Source organism: Aythya fuligula, unplaced genomic scaffold, assembly GCF_009819795.1.
Source record: "Aythya fuligula isolate bAytFul2 unplaced genomic scaffold, bAytFul2.pri scaffold_31_arrow_ctg1_3, whole genome shotgun sequence".
NCBI lineage: Eukaryota > Metazoa > Chordata > Aves > Anseriformes > Anatidae > Aythya > Aythya fuligula.
The window spans coordinates 22,635-40,687 of NW_022473981.1; the positions used below are offsets into that span (position 1 = coordinate 22,635).

The window sequence follows — 18,053 nt, forward strand, 5'->3', positions numbered from 1 at the left end:
AGGGACACAGCTTTTGGGATCCTGCTGGGAACGTCGGCGGTGTTGTGAGCTCCGGGAGCGTCCTTGTGGGGGTAAGTTGGCACCCAAAATCTTAAAAATTCAAATTAAAAAAAAAAAAAAAAAGGTAAGAAAAATAAAATCGGGGGGGGGGTGTTCTGGCTCCTATAAAGTGTTGAGCAAGACCTGCTCCTGCAGTTCTCCTTTTTGGGAAGATTTTTGCTGCTGGGGCAATTTTTCGGGGCCAGATGACGCAAAGGTCCCATCCCACTGCCCGGAGGTTGCTCAAACTTCTCGTTCCGGAGGGGACGGATCCTGACCTGTGGTCAGAAAGGTCCTCGTCGCGGTGGCAGCGGTGGAGACGTCTCCGAGGCCCCCCAAACTCCACCTGGGGTGACCCCGGCGGGGACCCGAGCGGAGGATGACGCCTTCGTGGGACCTCGGCACCGACTACGCCGACCTCGAGCTCAACTTCACCGCCCCGGCTTTCGAGGAGGCCCCGGGGCTGCCCCCGGCCATCGGGGCAGCTTTGGGGCTGGACGCTTTGGCTTTTCTCCTGGGGGTCCCGGGGAACGTCGCCGTCATCTGGGTGAGCGGCGTCACCCTCCGGCGCACGGTCAACGGCGTCTGGTTCCTCAACCTGGCGGTGGCCGACCTCCTCTCCTGCTTGGCCTTGCCCTTCCTGGCCCTCCCACTGACCCAGGACCACCACTGGCCCTTGGGGGGCTTCGCCTGCAAGCTCCTGCCCTCCCTCACCATCCTCAACATGTTCGCCAGCGTCTTGCTCTTGACGGCCATCAGCGCCGACCGCTGCGCCGTGGCCACGCGCTGGTGGCACCGGACTCCCCGGAGGGCGCGGAGGCTCAGCGGGGCGCTGTGGGTGCTGGCCTTCCTCCTCAGCCTCCCCTCCTTCCTCCTCCGCACCCTGCGCCGCGACCCCTTCTCCGAGAAGACCACGTGCGGCCTAGACTACGCCGCGCTTGGCCGCGGCGCCGAGCTCGGCCTGGCCGCCCTCCGCCTCTTCGCCGGCTTCCTCGGCCCCGTGGTGGCCATGGCGGGCTTCTACGGGTGGCTGCTGGCCCGCGGCCACCCCGCCACGAGGCCGGTGACCACCGTGGTGGCCTTGGTGGGCTGCTTCGTGGGCTGCTGGTTGCCCTACCACGCCGTCTTGGTGGCCCTGGCGCTCTACGCGCCCGGCGCGGCGCCCTACAAGCGGGCCTTGGGCGCCCAACCGTTGGCCATCGCCTTCGCCCACCTCAACGGCGCCCTCAACCCCCTCCTCTACGTGCTGTTGGGTCGGGGGCGCGCCCGTTCCCTTGGGGGGCGCCTGGCGTGGGTGCTGCGGGACGGGGACCCCCCCGGTGACCCCAGTCCTTGTACCACCGAGGATGTGGTGTAGAGGTCAATAAAGGGGGGTTGTGAGCTGGGGGGGTTGTCCCTGAGGGGGTTGGGGACAGGGTGGGGGGGGGGTAGTGGGGATGGATGAGGGTGGGGGGTGGTTGGGGACAGTGGGGGACAATGGGGGTGGTTGGAGATGGGTGGGAGCAGTGGGGGGCACTGGAGATGAGTGGGGACACTGGGGGTCAATGGGAATGGTTGGGGACAGTTGGGGGTGGATGGGGACAGTGAGGGGCACTGGGGACGGTTGGGGACACTGAGGGTCAATGGGGGTGGATGGGGACAATGGGGGACACTGGGGACTGTTGGGGCCAATGGGGAACAATGGGGATGGACAGGGGCAATGGGGATGGGTGGGGACACTGAGGGATAGTGGGGGACAATGGGGATGAATGGGGACAATGGGGACATATGGGGACATTGGGGACAGTTGGGGACAATGAGGACATAGGGGGTCAATGGGGACAGTGGGGGGAAACTGGGGTGGCTGGGGACACCGGGGTTGACTGGGGACAATGGGGGTGGTTTGGGACAATGGGGACAACTGGGGACAATGGGGACATTTGGGGATATTTGGGAACATTTGGGGAATGGGGGTGGCTGGGGGGCAATGGAGACATTTGGGGACAATGGGGGTGGTTGGAGACAATGAGGGTGGATGGGGACAATGGGGACATTTGGGGATATTTGGGGACATTTGGGGAATGGGGGTGGTTTGGGGACAATTGGGGACATTTGAGGATATTTGGGGACATTTGGGGACAGCGCCGCTCTCGCTGCCACCAGCGGCCGAGACGCCCCGCCCCCTCCCCTCCTCGCCCCGCCCCTTGCATGCATGACCACGCCTCCTGAAGCATAACCACGCCCCTCCTCCGCCACGCCACGCCCCCCGCTCGTGGCCACGCCCCCTTCCTCCCGCCTCGGCGGGGCTCGGGCGCCCCCGTGCGGCCTGGAGGGGCCGGGACCGGGACCGGGACCGGGAGCGGGGCCTGGGGGAGCCGGGAGCGGGGCCTGGAGGGGCTGCGACCGGGACCGGGGCTGGGAGCGGGGCCTGGTGGAGCCGGTACCGGGGCCTGGGGCCTGTGGGAGCCGGTACCGGGACCCAGAGGGGCAGGGACCGGGGCCTGAGGCCTTGGGGGGTACCGGGACCGGGGCCTGGAGGGGAAGGGACCGGGGTCTGGGGGAGCTGGGACCGGGATTGGGACCAGGAGCGGGGCCTTGGGGTGCCGGTACCGGGGCCTGGCTTGGCTGAGGCCTCAGAGAACCGGGCCCAGGCCCTGAGGAAACCCAGCACCAGGCCCCAAGGCCCGGAGGCTTCGGTCCTGGTGGAGCCGTGATGGAACCGGAGCCGGGCCCGTCTCCCGGTGGCGGAGCCCCGCGGTCGTCCCGGTGGGACTGGGACTGCCCGGTGGCTCGGCGGAGGCTGGAGGAGCTCTACTTCCCCCGGCGGGCCTGCCCCGAGGAAACCCGCAGCTTCTGGGCCTTCTTCGAGCGCCTGCGCCGCTTCCAGAGCCGCCGACCGGAGCGGGAGCCATCGTGGGACGACGCCGAGGACCGGCCACCTTCTCGCCGCCTCGGCTTGCCGCGCCGCTACCACCCCCGGCACCGCCTCAACCTGGCGGTGCCCAACCCGGAGCCGTCGCCGAGCCACCCTCGGGTGCCCCGGGAAGCCCTGCAGGAATTCCTCGACGCCTGGCTGCTCTACCTCGACTTCGAGCAGAAGCGGAGCTTCGCCAAGCTGGCCAAGCTGCAGCGGGAGCGCCAGGCTCTGCCCATCGCCCGGGCTCGCCAGCAGCTCCTGCAGGCCGTGGCCAGCAACCAGGTGGTGGTGGTGGCCGGCGACACCGGCTGCGGCAAGTCCACGCAGGTGCCGCAGTTCCTGCTGGCCGCCGGCTACCGCCGCGTGGCTTGCACCCAGCCCCGCCGCATCGCCTGCGTCTCGCTGGCCAAGAGGGTGGCCTTCGAGAGCCTGCAGCAGTACGGCGACCAGGTGAGCTGGGGATGATTTGTGAAAGAAAGGAGAAAGGAAAAGGTAAAAAAAAAAAAAAAAAGGTTAAAAGGAGTGGTTTTGGCACGGCAGAGCGCTTAGAAGGCGATGTGCGGCGCTGCTGGGTTAATATTTACCTAAAATGCTCAGCTTGGGAGCATCATTGGGGACCATTTGTAGAAAAAGTAGGAAAAAAAAGGTGATAAAAAAACGATTTGTAAAAAAAAAAAAAGGAAAAAAGTTGAAAAAATAAGGTAAAATGAGTGGTTCTGGCACAGCAGAGCGCTTAGAAGGTGATGTGCGGCGCTGCTGGGTTAATATTTACCTAAAACACTCAGCCTAGGAGCATCATCGGAGACAATTTGTAGAAAAAGTAGAAAAAAAATGTAATAAAAAAACGATTTGTAAAAAAAAAAAAACAACAAAAAAGGTTAAAAAAAAAAGGTAGAAGTGAGCAGATCCAGACAGCAGAGCGCTTAGAAGGCGACGTGTGGCTCTGCAGCGTTTATATTTACATAAACTGCTCAGCTTGGGAGCATCATCGGAGACAATTTGTAGAAAAAGCACCAAGTAAAAGGTAAGAAAGAAACGATTTAAACAACAAAAAAAGAAAAATGATAAAAAGAAAAATGATAAAAAGAAAAATGATAAAAAGAAAAGGTAAAAGTAGAAAGTTAAAAGTAAAACGAAAGGTAAAAGTGAGCAGTTCTGGCACAGCACAGGATTAAAATTCCTCTTAGTGTCTTAAAATTGCTTTTAGTGTTTCAACCCTGCTTTTTTTAGTGTCTTAAAGCTCCTTTTAGGACAAATAATTAAGGAATAATTAAGGAACCTTCCGCTTGGACATGGGATGCTTGAGTGTCGACTGTCCCTGTCGTGCTACCCTGGACCGGGCTGCCCGGCGAGCGCCGTAAATCCCATTTTCTCTCTTTCTGCCCCATTTTTCCTCTCCCTCCCCCCAGGTGGGCTACCAGATCCGCTTCGAGAGCAGCCGCTCGCCCGCCACCAGCATCGTCTTCCTGACCGAGGGGCTGCTGCTGCGGCAGGCGCAGCGGGAGCCGGCGCTGCCCGCCTACGGGGTGATCATCGCCGACGAGGTCCACGAGCGGCACCTCCACGGGGATTTCCTCCTGGGGGTCCTGCGCCGCCTGCTGCCCGCCCGGCCCGACCTGAAGCTGGTGCTGATGTCGGCCACCATCAACATCCGCCTCTTCTCCGACTATTTCGGGGGCGCCCCCGTGCTGCAGGTGCCCGGGAGGATCTTCCCCATTTCGGTGAGAGAGGTTTTGGGGCTGGAGAGCGTGGTTTTGGGGCTGGAGAGTGTGGTTTTGGGGCTGGATCAGGTGCCCAGGAGGATCTTCCCCATCTCGGGGAGCGCAATTTTGGGGCTGGAGAGTGCGGTTTTGGGGCTGGATGAGGTGCTGGGGAGGATCCTCTCAATCTTGGTGAGCCCAGAGTGCAATTTTGGGGCTGGATCAGGTGCCCAGGAGGATCTTCCCCATCTTGGTGAGCCCTGAGCATGATTTTGGGTTGGAAAGTGTGGTTTTGGGGCTGGATGAGGTGCTGGGGAGGATCTTCCCCATCTCGGGGAGCACCAAGCGTAATTTTAGGGCCGGATCCCAGCTCAGGACCATCCCCAAACTCCTCACCTCCCCGTTTCTTGACTTTTCGCCTCCCCCAGGTCATCTACGAGCCCATCCCCAAGGAGGAGGCGGCGGCGGCAGCGGGGAAACCGGAGCGCCTGGACCCCCGGCCCTACCTGCGGGTGCTGCAGGCCATCGACCACAAATATCCCCCGGAGGAGCGCGGCGACCTCCTGGTTTTCCTCAGCGGGGTGGCCGAAATCGGCGCCGTGCAGGAGGCGGCACAGGTCTACGCCACGCAAACCCAGCGCTGGATCGTGCTGCCCCTGCACAGCACCCTCTCCGTCAGCGAGCAGGATAAGGTGGGCGCCACGAGGAGCTCGTGTTTCCCCTGCCCTGATGGAGTTTTGCCGAGCTCCTTCGTCCTCCTGCCCAATTTTTGCCCCCCCTCAGGTGTTTGATGTTCCCCCTCCTGGCGTCCGAAAGTGCATCCTCGCCACCAACATCGCCGAGACCTCGGTGACCATCGACGGCGTGCGCTTCGTGCTGGATTCGGGTGAAGCCTCGCCGGCCTCGGGGGGAGCCTCCTGCTCCTCCCTGCCCTGCCCTGACCTTCTCCATCCCTCCAGGGAAGGTGAAGGAGATGAGCTACGACCCCCAGGGCAAGCTGCAGCGCCTGCAGGAGTTCTGGATCAGCCGGGCGAGCGCCGAGCAGCGCAAGGGCCGCGCTGGCAGGACGGGACCCGGGGTCTGCTACAGGCTCTACGCCGAATCCGACTACGACGCCTTTCCCCCCTACCCCGTGCCGGAGATCCAGCGGGTCGCGCTCGATGCTCTGGTCCTCCAGGTAACTGGGTTCCTTCCCCCTTTTTTAGGGTGCGGTCGGAGCCCCCAAAAATAGGTGCTTGGGATTTTCGCAGCCTAAATATCCGGGCTGTTTTCCTTCCACGAAGCTCTGCCCGCTTCTCCCCCAGGTAAAAAGCATGGGGCTGGGCGACCCCCGCACCTTCCCCTTCTTGGAGCCCCCTCCCTCGGCCAGCCTGGAGACGGCCGTGCGCTACCTGCGGGAGCAGGGGGCCCTGGATGAAGCCGAGGAGCTGACGCCCATCGGGACGCTGCTGGCCCAGCTGCCTGTGGACGTGGTGGTGGGTGAGTGATGGTCAGGGGGAGCGCAAAACCCCCCCAAAACCTCCCTTTTAAGCCCTTGCCGCGTCCCTTTTCTCCGTCCCGCAGGCAAAATGCTGGTGCTGGGTGCACTTTTCGGGCTGGCCGAGCCCACGCTGACGGTGGCGGCGGCGCTGAGCGTGCAGTCGCCCTTCCTGCGCCTCTCCAACGCCAACCCCGACTGCGCCACCGCCCGGCGGCCCCTCGAGAGCCCCCACGGGGACCCCCTGACGCTGCTCAACGCCTTCAACGAGTGGGTGCAGGTGAGGGGGGCGAGGAGATGGTGGGATGGGGACGGGAAACGGCTCCGTTTTGGGGCCGGTACCGGAGCCCGCGGTGTCCCCGTGCAGGTGAAGTCGGAGCGCGGTGGCAGCTCGCGCAAGTGGTGCCGGCGGCGGGGCTTGGAGGAGCATCGGCTCTACGAGGCTGCCAACCTGCGGCGGCAGTTCCAGGTGAGGGCACAACGGAGCCAAATTCACCCGAAACCTCCCCATTTTTTTATTTATTTTATTTATTTATTTAACCTGCGGGTTCTCAGCGACGTTTCCTCCTCCTCCCCAAAAAACAGGAGCTGCTCCGAGACCACCGGCTCCTGGAGGCGGCCCCCAGCCGGCCCAGCGACAGCTACAGCCGGCAGAGCCGGCACCGGGAGCGCCGCGAGCTGCACCGGCTCTGGCGCCACCACACCGAGACGCAGGGACGGAAGCGCAAGGTGCTGCGGCTCCAGGATGGCACCGCCGGCTCCTCCGGTGAGGAAGAGGAGGGAGCAGGCGCCCGCGAGCCCGGTGAGCGCAGCGTTGACATCCAGGTGAGCCTCGGCTCCAGTTCCCTCGCTCGGGAGGAGAAATTGGGCCCCAAATGAGCTCTTGGCACCTTCTCTGTCCCCGCAGGATGTCAAGTTTAAGCTCCGCCACGACGTGGATGAGCTGCAGGCCGTGTCTGGCTCGGTCCTGTCGCCCTCGCAGCTCGCCCTGCTCAAGCTGGTGCTGTGCAGGGGGCTCTACCCGCAGCTGGCCGTGCCCGACGCGCTCAACAACAGCCGCAAGGACTCGGATCAGGTGCCTGTCCCCATCCACGACCAACCCCTCGGATTTGGGGGGCTCTGCCCACGCTCCAGCTCCTTTATCTGGGGGCTCCGTGGTGCTCATCCTGCTCTCGCCGCAGATTTTCCACACCAAGAGCAAGCAGGGCGTCGTGCTTCACCCGTCCTGCGTCTTCGCCACCAGCCCGGAGCTGCTGCACGCCAAGGAGGTGAAGGAGCGCGGTGGGACCAAAGGTGGGCGACCCCGATCAGCTTTTTCCGCACCCATTTTTGGATGGAGAGCCCCTCCGGCATCGGGATCTGCCCCCCCCCAGTCGGTGGGGACGGGGAGAGGCTCAGGACCCCCCTGAGATGCCCCTCGTGTCCTTGCAGAGGACGGGCTGAGCCGCCACCACCAGCTCCTCGCCTTCGTCTCGCTGCTGGAGACCACCAAGCCCTACCTGGTCAACTGCATCCGCGTGCCGGCGCTGCAGGTGGGCTCTCGGTGCTTCCTCCTCCTCCTCCTCTTCCTCTCTGCCCCCTTACAGCTCCTCAAACCGTCCCTGCCTCGCTCCTCCAGGCTCTCCTGCTCTTCTCCCGCTCGCTGGACACCAACGCGGACTGCACGCGGCTGGTGGCGGACGGCTGGCTGGAGCTCACCCTGCCCGACGCCGCCGCTGCCCTGCGCTTCCTCGCCACCACCCTGCAGCTCCGAGCCTCCTGGGAGAAGCTCCTGGACCAGCAGCTGGACCCCGGGGGCGAGGAGCCCAGCTCCAGGGACCTCTCCGCGCTCAAACGGGGGCTGCTGGAGTTCCTGGGGATGGAGGTGGGGGCTGGACGGGGGCGGTCGCGACGCGCGGGGTGGTTTTAGTGGTTTTTCGGGGTAAAAGTGAAGGGGAAACACCACAGGGTGGTGGTGGCATCATGGAGCACTGAGCTGGTCCCAGTACTGTATACAGGATACGTATATCCCTAGTAGATATACTATATATACAATTATATCTTACTGTATATACTGTATGCTTATATCCCTAGTAGATATACTATATATAAATGATATCTTCCTGTCTATATAGTATACATATATCCCTAGTATATATACTATATATATAACGATATCTTACTGTATATGCAGTATATATATATCCCTAGTATATATACTATAAATACAATTCTATTTTACTGTCTATACAGTATACATACATCCAAAGTAGATATACTATATATAAATATCTTACTGTATACACAGTATATGTATATCCCTAGTATGTATACTATATATACAATTCTGTCTTACTGTATATGCAGTATACATATATCCCTAATATATATACTGCATATATAATGATATCCTACCGTATACGCAGTATATTTATGTCCCTACTATATATACTACATATATAATATCTTACTGTATACACAGTATACGTATATCCCTAGTAGATATACTATATATACAATTATATCTTACGGTATATGCTGTATATATATATCTCTAGTATATATACTACCTATACAATTCTATTTTATTGTCTATACAGTATACATATATCCATAGTAGATACACTATATATAAATATCTTACTGTATATGCAGTATACATATATCCCTAGTATATATACTGCATATATAATAACATCTTACTGTATACACAGTATACATATATCCCTAGTATATATACTGCATATATAATGATATCCTACTGTATACGCAGTATATTTATGTCCCTAGTATATATACTGCATATATAATAACATCTTACCGTATACACAGTATACATATGTCCATAGTATGTATACTATATATACGATGATATCTTACTGTATATACAGTATATATATATAGTATATATAATGTATATATGATTCTATCTTCCTGTATATACTGTATGCATATATCCCTAGTATATATACTATATATACAGTGATATCTTACCAAGGAGGATCCATCCAAACACCACGACCATGTTTTAATTTGGGGGGCTCATGGAGCACCCACACGGGCTCTGGCCTCCCCCCCGGGGTGCCTCCAGCCACAACCCCGTGGCGGTGCTCGGTCACGCACCCCCCAGGGCTTCACGTCGGGGTTAAGGCTGGCCCCAGGAGATTTTTGGGGAGCTCAAATGAGATTTTGAGCATCTCCTCGTGTCCCCCCAGGCACCGTACCGCCTGCGCCAGCTGACGGGGCTGGAGAAGCAAGCTCTCTACGTCGGCCCCCAGACCGTGCCTGCAGCCCCCCACCTCCCAGGGCTCTTCCAGGGCACCGAGCTGAAGCCTGACGAGGTGAAAGGCGGCCACAGGGTGACCGAATTCCTCACCTACAACTGCCTGGCCGTGAGTACACCCTTCTCCCACCCTCTTTTACATCCTCCTGGGGGTGTGTGTCCCACTTATATCCTTGTGCCCCCACCCAGACGGACACGGACCTCTACAGCGAGTGCCTGCGGACCTTCTGGACGTGTCCCCACTGCGGTCTCCACATGCCCTTCACCCCACTGGAGAGAATGTGCCACGAAAGTGCCTGCCAGCCCACCGAGGGTGAGCCCCCCGGGGCTGAGACTGGGGACATTTGGGGACAGATTTCCTTGGGGGGGGTTCAGGGAGGGTTGGTAAAGGGAGAAGGGTGGCGGTGATCATCACCATGCCCTGAAAACGTGGCACAAAATAAAGAGTTTTGGGATGGGGATGGAATAAAAAGGTTTGGGGGATGATCCTTAAAGGGTTTGGGGGCTGATCTTGCACTGTCTGCCCCCGCAGCCCCCCCGGAGGAAGAGGCTGGGAGCTCTTCCAAAACCTCTGCCCTGCACCGGCTCTACCACTGCGACATCTGCCAGCAGGACTTCACCCTCACGCCCACCGACATCCTCCGGCACAAGAAGCAGCACCAGTGAGCCCTGCTCACTGGGACGCCAGCCCCGAGGGCTTCAGAGCCTCCTGGGGAGGGTGGAGACCCCCAAAATTGGGGGAGCCCCCTGCTCTGCTGCCCTTGGTGTCCTTAGAGACATCAGCTGCATCCTCGAGGACATCGCGTGGGTCATCGGTGACACTGTCACGTTTCCTCAGGTTGGGAAAACTTGATTTAAGTTATTTTTTTGATATTAAATATAAATAAATGTGTTTTGTTTTTTTTTTTTTTTTTTGAGAAGCTGGGTGCTGTCCTGGTGGTGGGGACAGGGTTTTGGGGAAGTTTCCCCTGCCCCGTGCTGCTGTACAGCGCGGCTCAGCCAGTGTGTGGCACTCCCACACCACATTTCATCCCCTGCCTCCTCTCCTCCTCTCGCTGCATCGCTGCAAAAGGCACTGACAGGGCCCGTGCCACCACGTCCACGGCGTTCCCAAGACCTCGAGGAGCCTCAAGACTCAAAAACCAACCCCAAAACCCCACGACACTGCTGACAGGTGACCCGAGCGCCCCTGCTGCGTTCCCCTGGGAGGTCTGCTTTCAAGCCGTGGCTGCAAAAATGCCATTTTGGGGGCTGAAAATGGTAATTAATTAAAAATGAAAAGCAATCTGGTGGTATTTTTAGCTCCGTGGCATGCTGCGTTTTATTTGCCAGGAATTAAAAAAAATAATGCAGCTCGAGCGACGTCGTGACACTTCGGTGTAATGAACTGCTCCCAGAGCAAAGTTTCTTGGGATTTTAATTGTTTTTTTTTTTTAAGACCCGCAGCTTTTTGTGCAGATTTAACTCTTGCAATGGCTCTGTGGCCATAAAACTAGTGATAGAGGGGAAAAGGAAAAGCCTGGATTATTTTTTTTTAGCTGGCAAAGCAGCTCGAGCAGCCAGGCGTGGCGAGGGAGGATGCTGAGCGCTTCCTCATCCCCTTTTTTCTCGGTAAATTGAAATTTCTTCCCTTTTTTTCACCCCTCGGCTCGCTCCTTTGCCACGTGCCGTTCGCCTTGCCTCTTTGCTCGGGCTTATCCGCAGTTAATTACCGCTCGGGCCCAGGTAATTCCTGGCAGGAATTAATTAAGCGGGCGCTTCGCTAAGCAGCTTATTGGGGTTTACAGGCAGGGGGATGCTAATTCGGGTGGTGGAAGTGGCCTCCCCCCACGGTAAGCATCCTTCTTCCCCTCCCCACCACCACTTGCTCGGCTTCCTTGCTTCGCTCGGCTCCGACTTTGCTTCATTTATTTGATTTTTGGTTCTTTTTTCACCTTCGAGCAGGGAGGGGGAGTCCCCGTTGCCATGGCAGCGGGGCGGGATGGGAGATGCTCCTGCCATAGCGACGGGAGATGCTCCTGCCATGGCAACGAGCATCACGGGGGAGCTTGCAGACGGGTTTTGCTTTATTTTTTGCTTTTTTGGGGGAAAAAATAAGCCCCACTGCTTCGCTTAACCACCCCTCCCCGTCAGCTGCACGGCAGAGGGCGACGCGAGTTGGGCACCGAAAATATTCAATGGTTTGGGCTTGGAAAGAGGCAGCTCCACATCGGGTTGTAGAAAAGCCAAAAGGGGACCCAAATTTGCCCAAACTTGACCAAACTTGGGCCCCCAAGCCAACTGCACGTCCTCGCCTTGATGGAGAAAACCCAACAGCCCTCCCCAGGATTCGTCAGGGCTCCCATAAAGCTCATGGCATGGAGGAAAAAGGAGGCGAGGGGCTAGAGGAAATTGCCTTATTTCTTTTAAAATCAGCGAAAATAAAATAAAAACTAATTTACACGACCGAAAATTAATCAAGGCGGCCGTAACGAGGGGAGATTCATTTGCTCGGAGCCCTGCTAATGAAAGCCACAAATTCAAACCCCACGTGCTAAATCGCACGTGCTAAAATCGCTCATTTTTTTTTTAACAAATTGCTAAATCCTCTGGATTCCCAGCCCTGTGGCATGGGTTGTCCACTGGGGAACATCTCCCAGCACCAAATCCTGCGTGAAAACACCCTGATATTTAACAAACCTCATTAAAACGCTTCCCCCAGGAGGATTTCCCACATCCTTAGGCCACATTTTCCAACGGAATGGGAAATTTGGGGTTGATTTCATGAAAAATATAAGAGCTCCAAGCTCTTCCGCCCTGTTAATGACCTCGTTTTGTTCTTTGCAATCTTCTTATTACCACCCTCGTCAGTGCCGTGTAGGTTAAGGCAATCGCATTAACCTCTAATTGAACCCAAGGCCGTTGTTTGGGGATAATTAAGCCCCATCGTTAGCGAGGTCGAGAGGGAACTGAACGTCGAGGCCAAGGCAGAAAGCTCCCAGCTGAGCTCTGGCTTCCTGGAAGCAGGGGTGGCGTTGGCCTTTTTTTTTATTATTATTTTTAAGGGATTTCTCTGAAATTTAACCACTTTAAGAGTGGCGAAGGGATGGAAATCATCGGCGGAGGGTGTGCTCAAAGGAAACTCGTGGTCTTCTTCCGTGCCTTTGTGTGCTGGAATTAGGGGTGGGGGATGAAATTAGGGGGTGGGAGGTGAATTTAGGGGATGGGAGGTGAATTTAGGGGATGGGAGATGAATTTTGGGGGTGGGAGGTGAATTTAGGGGATGGGTCAGGCTGAGCTTGCCCGGAGGAGGGCAAATGGAGCTTTTTTGGGATGCTCTCTTCTCCAAAATTGATTTTTTTTGGAGATGCCACCACTACTCCCTCTTCCCAGCACCACCCTTGTGGGATGTTCCAGCTCCTTTTGCTCTTTTTTTTTAAAAACAACCAACCAAAACACTCATTTTATCCCCAAAACCCATTTTTTTTCCCCCTGCAAACCCCTCGCCTTGCAAACCTCCAGGACCAGGGAGCCCCTGCTGGCAGCATCACTGCTCATTAACCCAAGCCCCAAAAACGACGGGAGCTCTGCAAAATCCCTGCTGGAACATCGCAGCTCAGCCCCTTGCTGCCAAAACCATTTTCTTTTCGAGCAGCTCCACGGCTTCGACGCCGGGCAGCTGTCACCTGAAAGGAGACGAGATGGGAAAGGGATGAAGTTGAGTTTTTTTTTTTCTCTTTTTGAGGGGGGAGCGAAGGTTTTGCAGTCCCCCCCCAGACTATTTAGCAGGGGAAGGATGTCAAGAGGAGGATATTTTATGAATTTGACAATAAGGGAGTGTGAGAGTGTGAGAGCAGGGGAATGGCTGCAGCCCAGGGGCTTGTCTGCGTGCACCGACTTAATTCAGATTAATTCAGCCTAAAAGACTAAAAATATGAGATTTTGCGTTGACAAAGTGCAGTAAAAATGCTAAAACTCTCTTTTTATTTATTTATTTATTTTTAGGAACTTCCATTTGCTCGCCTATCAGACAAAATGAAAAGAGCCAGACATCATCACCACTGGTAGGAGAGCGCTTTTAAAAATTAAGAATCAGCACAAATCTCGCTGCTCTTTCATCATTAACAACGGCTCTGAAAAAAAAAATAAATAACTAAAATAAAACCCACACTGCTTTATCCTGTTTTACTGCTATATTTGTCCATAAAAAGACCTTTTAAGCATAAAAAAAGCTGCGCTGTGCCGTAGCAGCCCTGGGTGGAGAAGCCCCACGAGGCTCCACGTCGTTTTGGGTGGAAATCCTGCGGGATGGGGATGGAGAGCATCCATCAAGCTCAATTTCCCCGCGCTGATTTTGCTGCGTGTGCAAGCATCCACCTCTACCCACCAACCTTCCCGACTGCAATCAGCGTTTAATTAGCTCCATGCTCATCTGTGCACATATGCAATAAATTGCTGCGCGTGCAAGTTGGCAGCACGGGGCCAAAACCAAGTGATTCTCCGCAGCATCTGCTCCGGTTTCCTTTCCTAAGGAGAGCCAAGATCCCATCTTCCAAGCCCGGTGCTGTACTCTGTGATGTTGCCCATCGGTTCTGAGGGCAGTGAGAAGAGGAGCTGGCTGGGAAAGAAGAAAATAATTCAAAAAAAAAAAAAAAAAAAAGGAGGAAGAAAAGGTGGGGAAGTGCTAGAAATAATTTCTGCTTCAAGGCTGTACAACTGCAACCTCTGTGATTCTGAGATAACCCTGGGTTTTCCCCAGAATTTCTTCATGGTAAGCTTTCTCCCAGCACAAGACTCTATTAGCAGGGTATTTTTCTCCCCAAAATGCCTTTCTGGTGGTGATGCACAAGCTCAAAGCGTGCAGCAGATGCGATCAGATTAAACCTGCAGCAAGCAAACACGGGGGAAGGAGAGGCTGAAACGAGATTACACAGATAATTCGATTAAAATTTCCCTCCTCGTGCAGAGAGTGCTTGACGGACAGCTCGAAGGACGGCTTAATTACGGTTTTCAACCTGTGCGGAACCAGAGATTTACTGTGCTGCTCCAGTTATTAACTCAGATTTCAGAGGAGCAAGTGATAAAAAAGATACTGCGGGCTTGCTGGTGCATTTCTGGGGAAAAAAAAAATAAGAATCTGAGAGAGAGCAGATTCTGACAGCAGATCTCTCTTAGTTGGGTGGATAGAAGAAGATCCAGCTGTTGGAAGCACAAAGCAGATGCACCATGAGCAAGGTGACAAAGAGGTGATAACAAGAATAATAAATAAATAATAATAATTAAAAAAAAAAAATCACAGATAAATCTTGAAGAGCTGGGTACAAGCAGAGCTGCCAGGGCATGAAGTGTCGCCATGAGATGACAAAAACTGATGTTTCTGCATCATTTTTGGTGGCTGTCCTGAGCAGGGCAACCCCAGCTCATGCAAGCACAACCCTCGTCCTCAAGCACCACCAGATATCCACGGAGGAGATGAATGATTTGAGTATTGGCTACTGAAGACAAGAAGACACTCTTCCACGTGCCGGTGGGATGGTTCCCCAGCACCTGGAAGGGATTCAGCACCAAAAAACCACCAGGATTCATTGAAATCTCTGCCAAGGCTTGGGCTAAAGGCCATCGGTGTCTCCCATCGCACGTCGCTCGTACCCAACGTTGGCGTCACTCGTTGCTTGTGCCCAACGCTGGCATCTCCCACTGCTCATACCCAGTGTTGGCATCTCCCATCACCCATTGGTTCATACCCAACATTGGCTCCTTCCGTTGCTCATCGTTTGTACCCAAATTTGGCATCTCTCATTGCTTGTGCCCAACGTTGGCATTTCCTATCGTTGCTCATTGGTTCATACCCAACATCGGCATCTTCCATCGCTCATCGCTCATACCCAATGTTGGCAGCTCCTATCCCTTATCAGTTCATACCCAGTGATGAAATCTCCCATCACTCATCGGTTTGTACCCAACATTGGCATCTCCCATCACTCGTTGGTTCATACCCAACGTTGACGTCTCCCATCGCTCGTACCCAACCCCAACCTCACGTGTGGGCACCAGCTCTCAGCCCCCACGTTTGGGTGGCGTTGTGCTCATCGTTTCTCCAGCCAGTGATTTTTCTCCAGCCTCCCATTAAGGTGTCGGTGCGTTTGTCACCGTCCCCTCATTGATTTTCCCCGGGGAAGATGCTGGCAGGCGCGAGCCCGTGATGGATCTGCCCACTTTAGCACATCGATGCTGCCGAAGCCATCACCGCTCTCTCCGCTGTTTGTTATTCTACATCTTGAAGGATTTGGCCGATTCATCTGGGAGGTGAAGAGAGATAAATAGCATGGGACAGACAGTTCAATTACGCCTCTGCTGAGGATGGCAATGACCAGAAAAATGTCAAGTTTCGGTAGTGGCCGCGAGGACAGTGCCCTCCGGAGAGCAGGGGACTTGCGAGTGAGACGTTGGTGGCCCAGGACTGCAGGAGAGAGAGGATGAGATCCATCTAAAGCCGTTCTTGTACCATTCAGCCTCCAGAAAAAGAACCTCTGATGATTATTTTAGGGGCAGACAGCTGCTGCTCTTGCATCGTGCAATTTAGGGCCGCCTTCCTGGGAGGTTTTTAAGGCTTGCTGTCACACGCCGGGTCCCACCACTGCTTTGCACAGTTCACAGACGAGTTAACACAACCTCCAGCGAGCGTGGTTTGCTTGGAAGTGGCTGTGCACCAGCTCCTTTCACAGCTTTCCTCCTACCACCCCTCGAGCTGCCACACAATTAAAGATAGTTCATTTGCAAGGGACCTGCAAGCATCATCAAGTCCGACTGCTTAATTAATCCCAGCCCAACCGGAGGATCCCTCCCGACTCAGCGTTGCACAGGAGCCTGTTTTGCCTTCAGATCCTTCCTGGCTTGTTCTCTCGGAAGCGAAGTGACCCTTTTTTCACCTGCAAAAGCCTTGAGGAGGCAGCCGTACCCTCGCCACCCTACATGATGGAGCAGGCGGGAGCGGTGATTTATTACTGGTCAGCACGACGTGGCGGCTTGCAGCTAAATAGGAGCCCCATTAAGGCGAGACAGGACGCGGATGGAGGACCTGCCACCGACAGCTCTCAAGGCTGCAAAGCATGGCAGCCCTTGCATTTAAAAAAGAAAAAAATAAAAAAGTGATTTTTTTGGGGGAAAAAAATGTTTTCAGTGCAGCTCCGGAGTTTTTGGGGCAGGCTGCCCCATGCCATGCATGATTAAAACCACAGTGTGAGAACTTTTGCCCAAGTTCTTCTGCTTTTTGTGCTGCTGAAAGCTTCCTGAAATCGCTCTGCTGTGGGAACGACGCAGCTCGTTAGGGGGAAAAATCAGCCACATGCAATTACGACCGACGCAAAGCTCTGAAGCCAAGTAATGCTGCGGATCACGTATCAGCAAAAGCTTCTCCGAGGGATTTGTTCCTCCCCTCTCTTACCCGAGAAAGCAGGGTCAAGGAAAAACCCTATTTATGTGCTACTTCTGGGGGCGGGAGGTCAAGGAGAGCTGCCCAAGACAAGAGAAATGTTGTTCCAGCTCGTTAAAGCACCGTGAGCAATCACTGCTGCAGCGTGCAAATCGGAGCACAATGCAAGGTCCTCAGGCTTTTTGCAGCTGGTTTTGCTTGCAGGCGTGAGCTGAGGCTCGAGCCCAGGGGAAAGAAATGATTGGTTTGGGAAAAAACGAGGGAATTTTGCAGCAGGGTTAAGTAGGGTTGCAGCAGCAGAGAGCACGTGGAGCCTGCCAGATCCTCCTTGGAGGTGCTGGAGTGGCTTCAGGAGAAACCTCCCAAGCCCCAGTCAAAAAAAATTAAAGGAAAAAAAAATACCAGAAATACATAAAACTCACAAAATTGTTCAACAATCCCAGCTGGGAGGGGTGATGGGGGGTGCCCACCTCTCAGCAAGGCCACCTCCAAAATTTTGCTCAGTGTCCTGCTGCGTGCGGCTCTATCCCAGCCCTAAATTCATCTTCTGGCCCTAAAACCTTCTGCAGGATGGACGGGGAGGATGAATGGATGGATGAAGCACAGGGGATAATCTTGAAAACAAACAAAATTGGGAACGTGCTACAAAGACATTAATCCACTCCCTGCTCCTTTGCTTGACAGCTGCGCGTAGCCCTGAGCCTACACCGAGTAAATATGTCCTTTAATAAAAACCTATAAAGGAAGAAGCTTTGCCTGGATGTTGCCTGCAGTGCTTGGATCTCGTTACCCATCACCCACCATCCAAAGTGCCCAACTCATCCCTCCTAATCCCCACGTTCGTAAGACCCATCTGCATCCCGCGGATTATTTTCCATTATGCATCATTAGTCCCGGTATTTACAGAAGAGCCGAAGTGACAATGAAGATCATTGTTTGAAGCACCCAAAATCCTTCACATCGCGTGTTTGCTCCTGGGATATCCGCAGTAATTGAAATGTGGTCTGGAAACAGAAAAAAAAACCATGGGGGAACGCAGCTCGTTGGTTTCTGGAGAGGGTGAAAATGGCAGAGACACCTCTCAGCCCCAATTCTGGAGCATCCCTTTTTGGGAAACAAGCACAAGATGAAGTCCACCAAGGCCAGGTTTGGAGGGAGGAGGGTGAATTCCCATCCAGCCTCTAGGTTATATTTCAGCAGGGGGCAGAACACAGCCGTGGTTCTTTCATTTCTTTCACCCTCAGCGCTCAGTCGTGGAATGGTTGAGG

At 55.0% G+C, this 18,053-nt stretch overlaps 2 protein-coding genes across 3 annotated transcripts; both read left to right on the plus strand.

The window, feature by feature from the left end:
* The first annotated feature begins 418 nt into the window (after positions 1 to 418).
* LOC116501547 (C5a anaphylatoxin chemotactic receptor 1-like) lies at positions 419 to 1,396 on the plus strand. The gene has a single exon (XM_032207148.1). The coding sequence runs from the start codon at positions 419 to 421 to the stop codon at positions 1,394 to 1,396; it is 978 nt and encodes a 325-aa protein (XP_032063039.1).
* A 1,281-nt stretch (positions 1,397 to 2,677) lies between these two features.
* Positions 2,678 to 13,381, plus strand: DHX34 (DExH-box helicase 34). Of its 2 annotated transcripts, XM_032207161.1 has the most exons (19): positions 2,678 to 3,385; positions 4,345 to 4,656; positions 5,064 to 5,327; positions 5,419 to 5,521; positions 5,595 to 5,812; positions 5,940 to 6,114; positions 6,199 to 6,392; positions 6,480 to 6,581; positions 6,698 to 6,937; positions 7,020 to 7,187; positions 7,294 to 7,405; positions 7,544 to 7,644; positions 7,731 to 7,976; positions 9,307 to 9,483; positions 9,564 to 9,687; positions 9,907 to 10,212; positions 10,447 to 10,634; positions 10,913 to 10,985; positions 13,359 to 13,381. In XM_032207161.1, exons 1-16 carry the CDS (start codon positions 2,732 to 2,734, stop codon positions 10,038 to 10,040), a joined length of 3,324 nt encoding a protein of 1,107 aa, XP_032063052.1. In that variant the 5' UTR covers positions 2,678 to 2,731; the 3' UTR covers positions 10,041 to 10,212; positions 10,447 to 10,634; positions 10,913 to 10,985; positions 13,359 to 13,381. The 2 variants fall into 2 exon arrangements, with proteins under 2 accessions (XP_032063052.1, XP_032063053.1); XM_032207162.1 differs by lacking the exons at positions 10,913 to 10,985; positions 13,359 to 13,381 and having other exon boundaries at positions 10,447 to 10,659.
* The last annotated feature ends 4,672 nt before the right edge of the window (positions 13,382 to 18,053 follow it).

Coding starts and splice junctions, on each gene's coding strand:
- LOC116501547 (XM_032207148.1), top strand. CDS start 419: ATGACGCCTTCGTGGGACCTCGGCACCGACTACGCCGACCTCGAGCTC.
- DHX34 (XM_032207161.1), top strand. CDS start 2,732: ATGGAACCGGAGCCGGGCCCGTCTCCCGGTGGCGGAGCCCCGCGGTCG. Junction 4,657..5,063: donor GGAGGATCTTCCCCATTTCG/GTGAGAGAGGTT, acceptor CGCCTCCCCCAG/GTCATCTACGAGCCCATCCC. Junction 6,115..6,198: donor GCCTGTGGACGTGGTGGTGG/GTGAGTGATGGT, acceptor TCCGTCCCGCAG/GCAAAATGCTGGTGCTGGGT.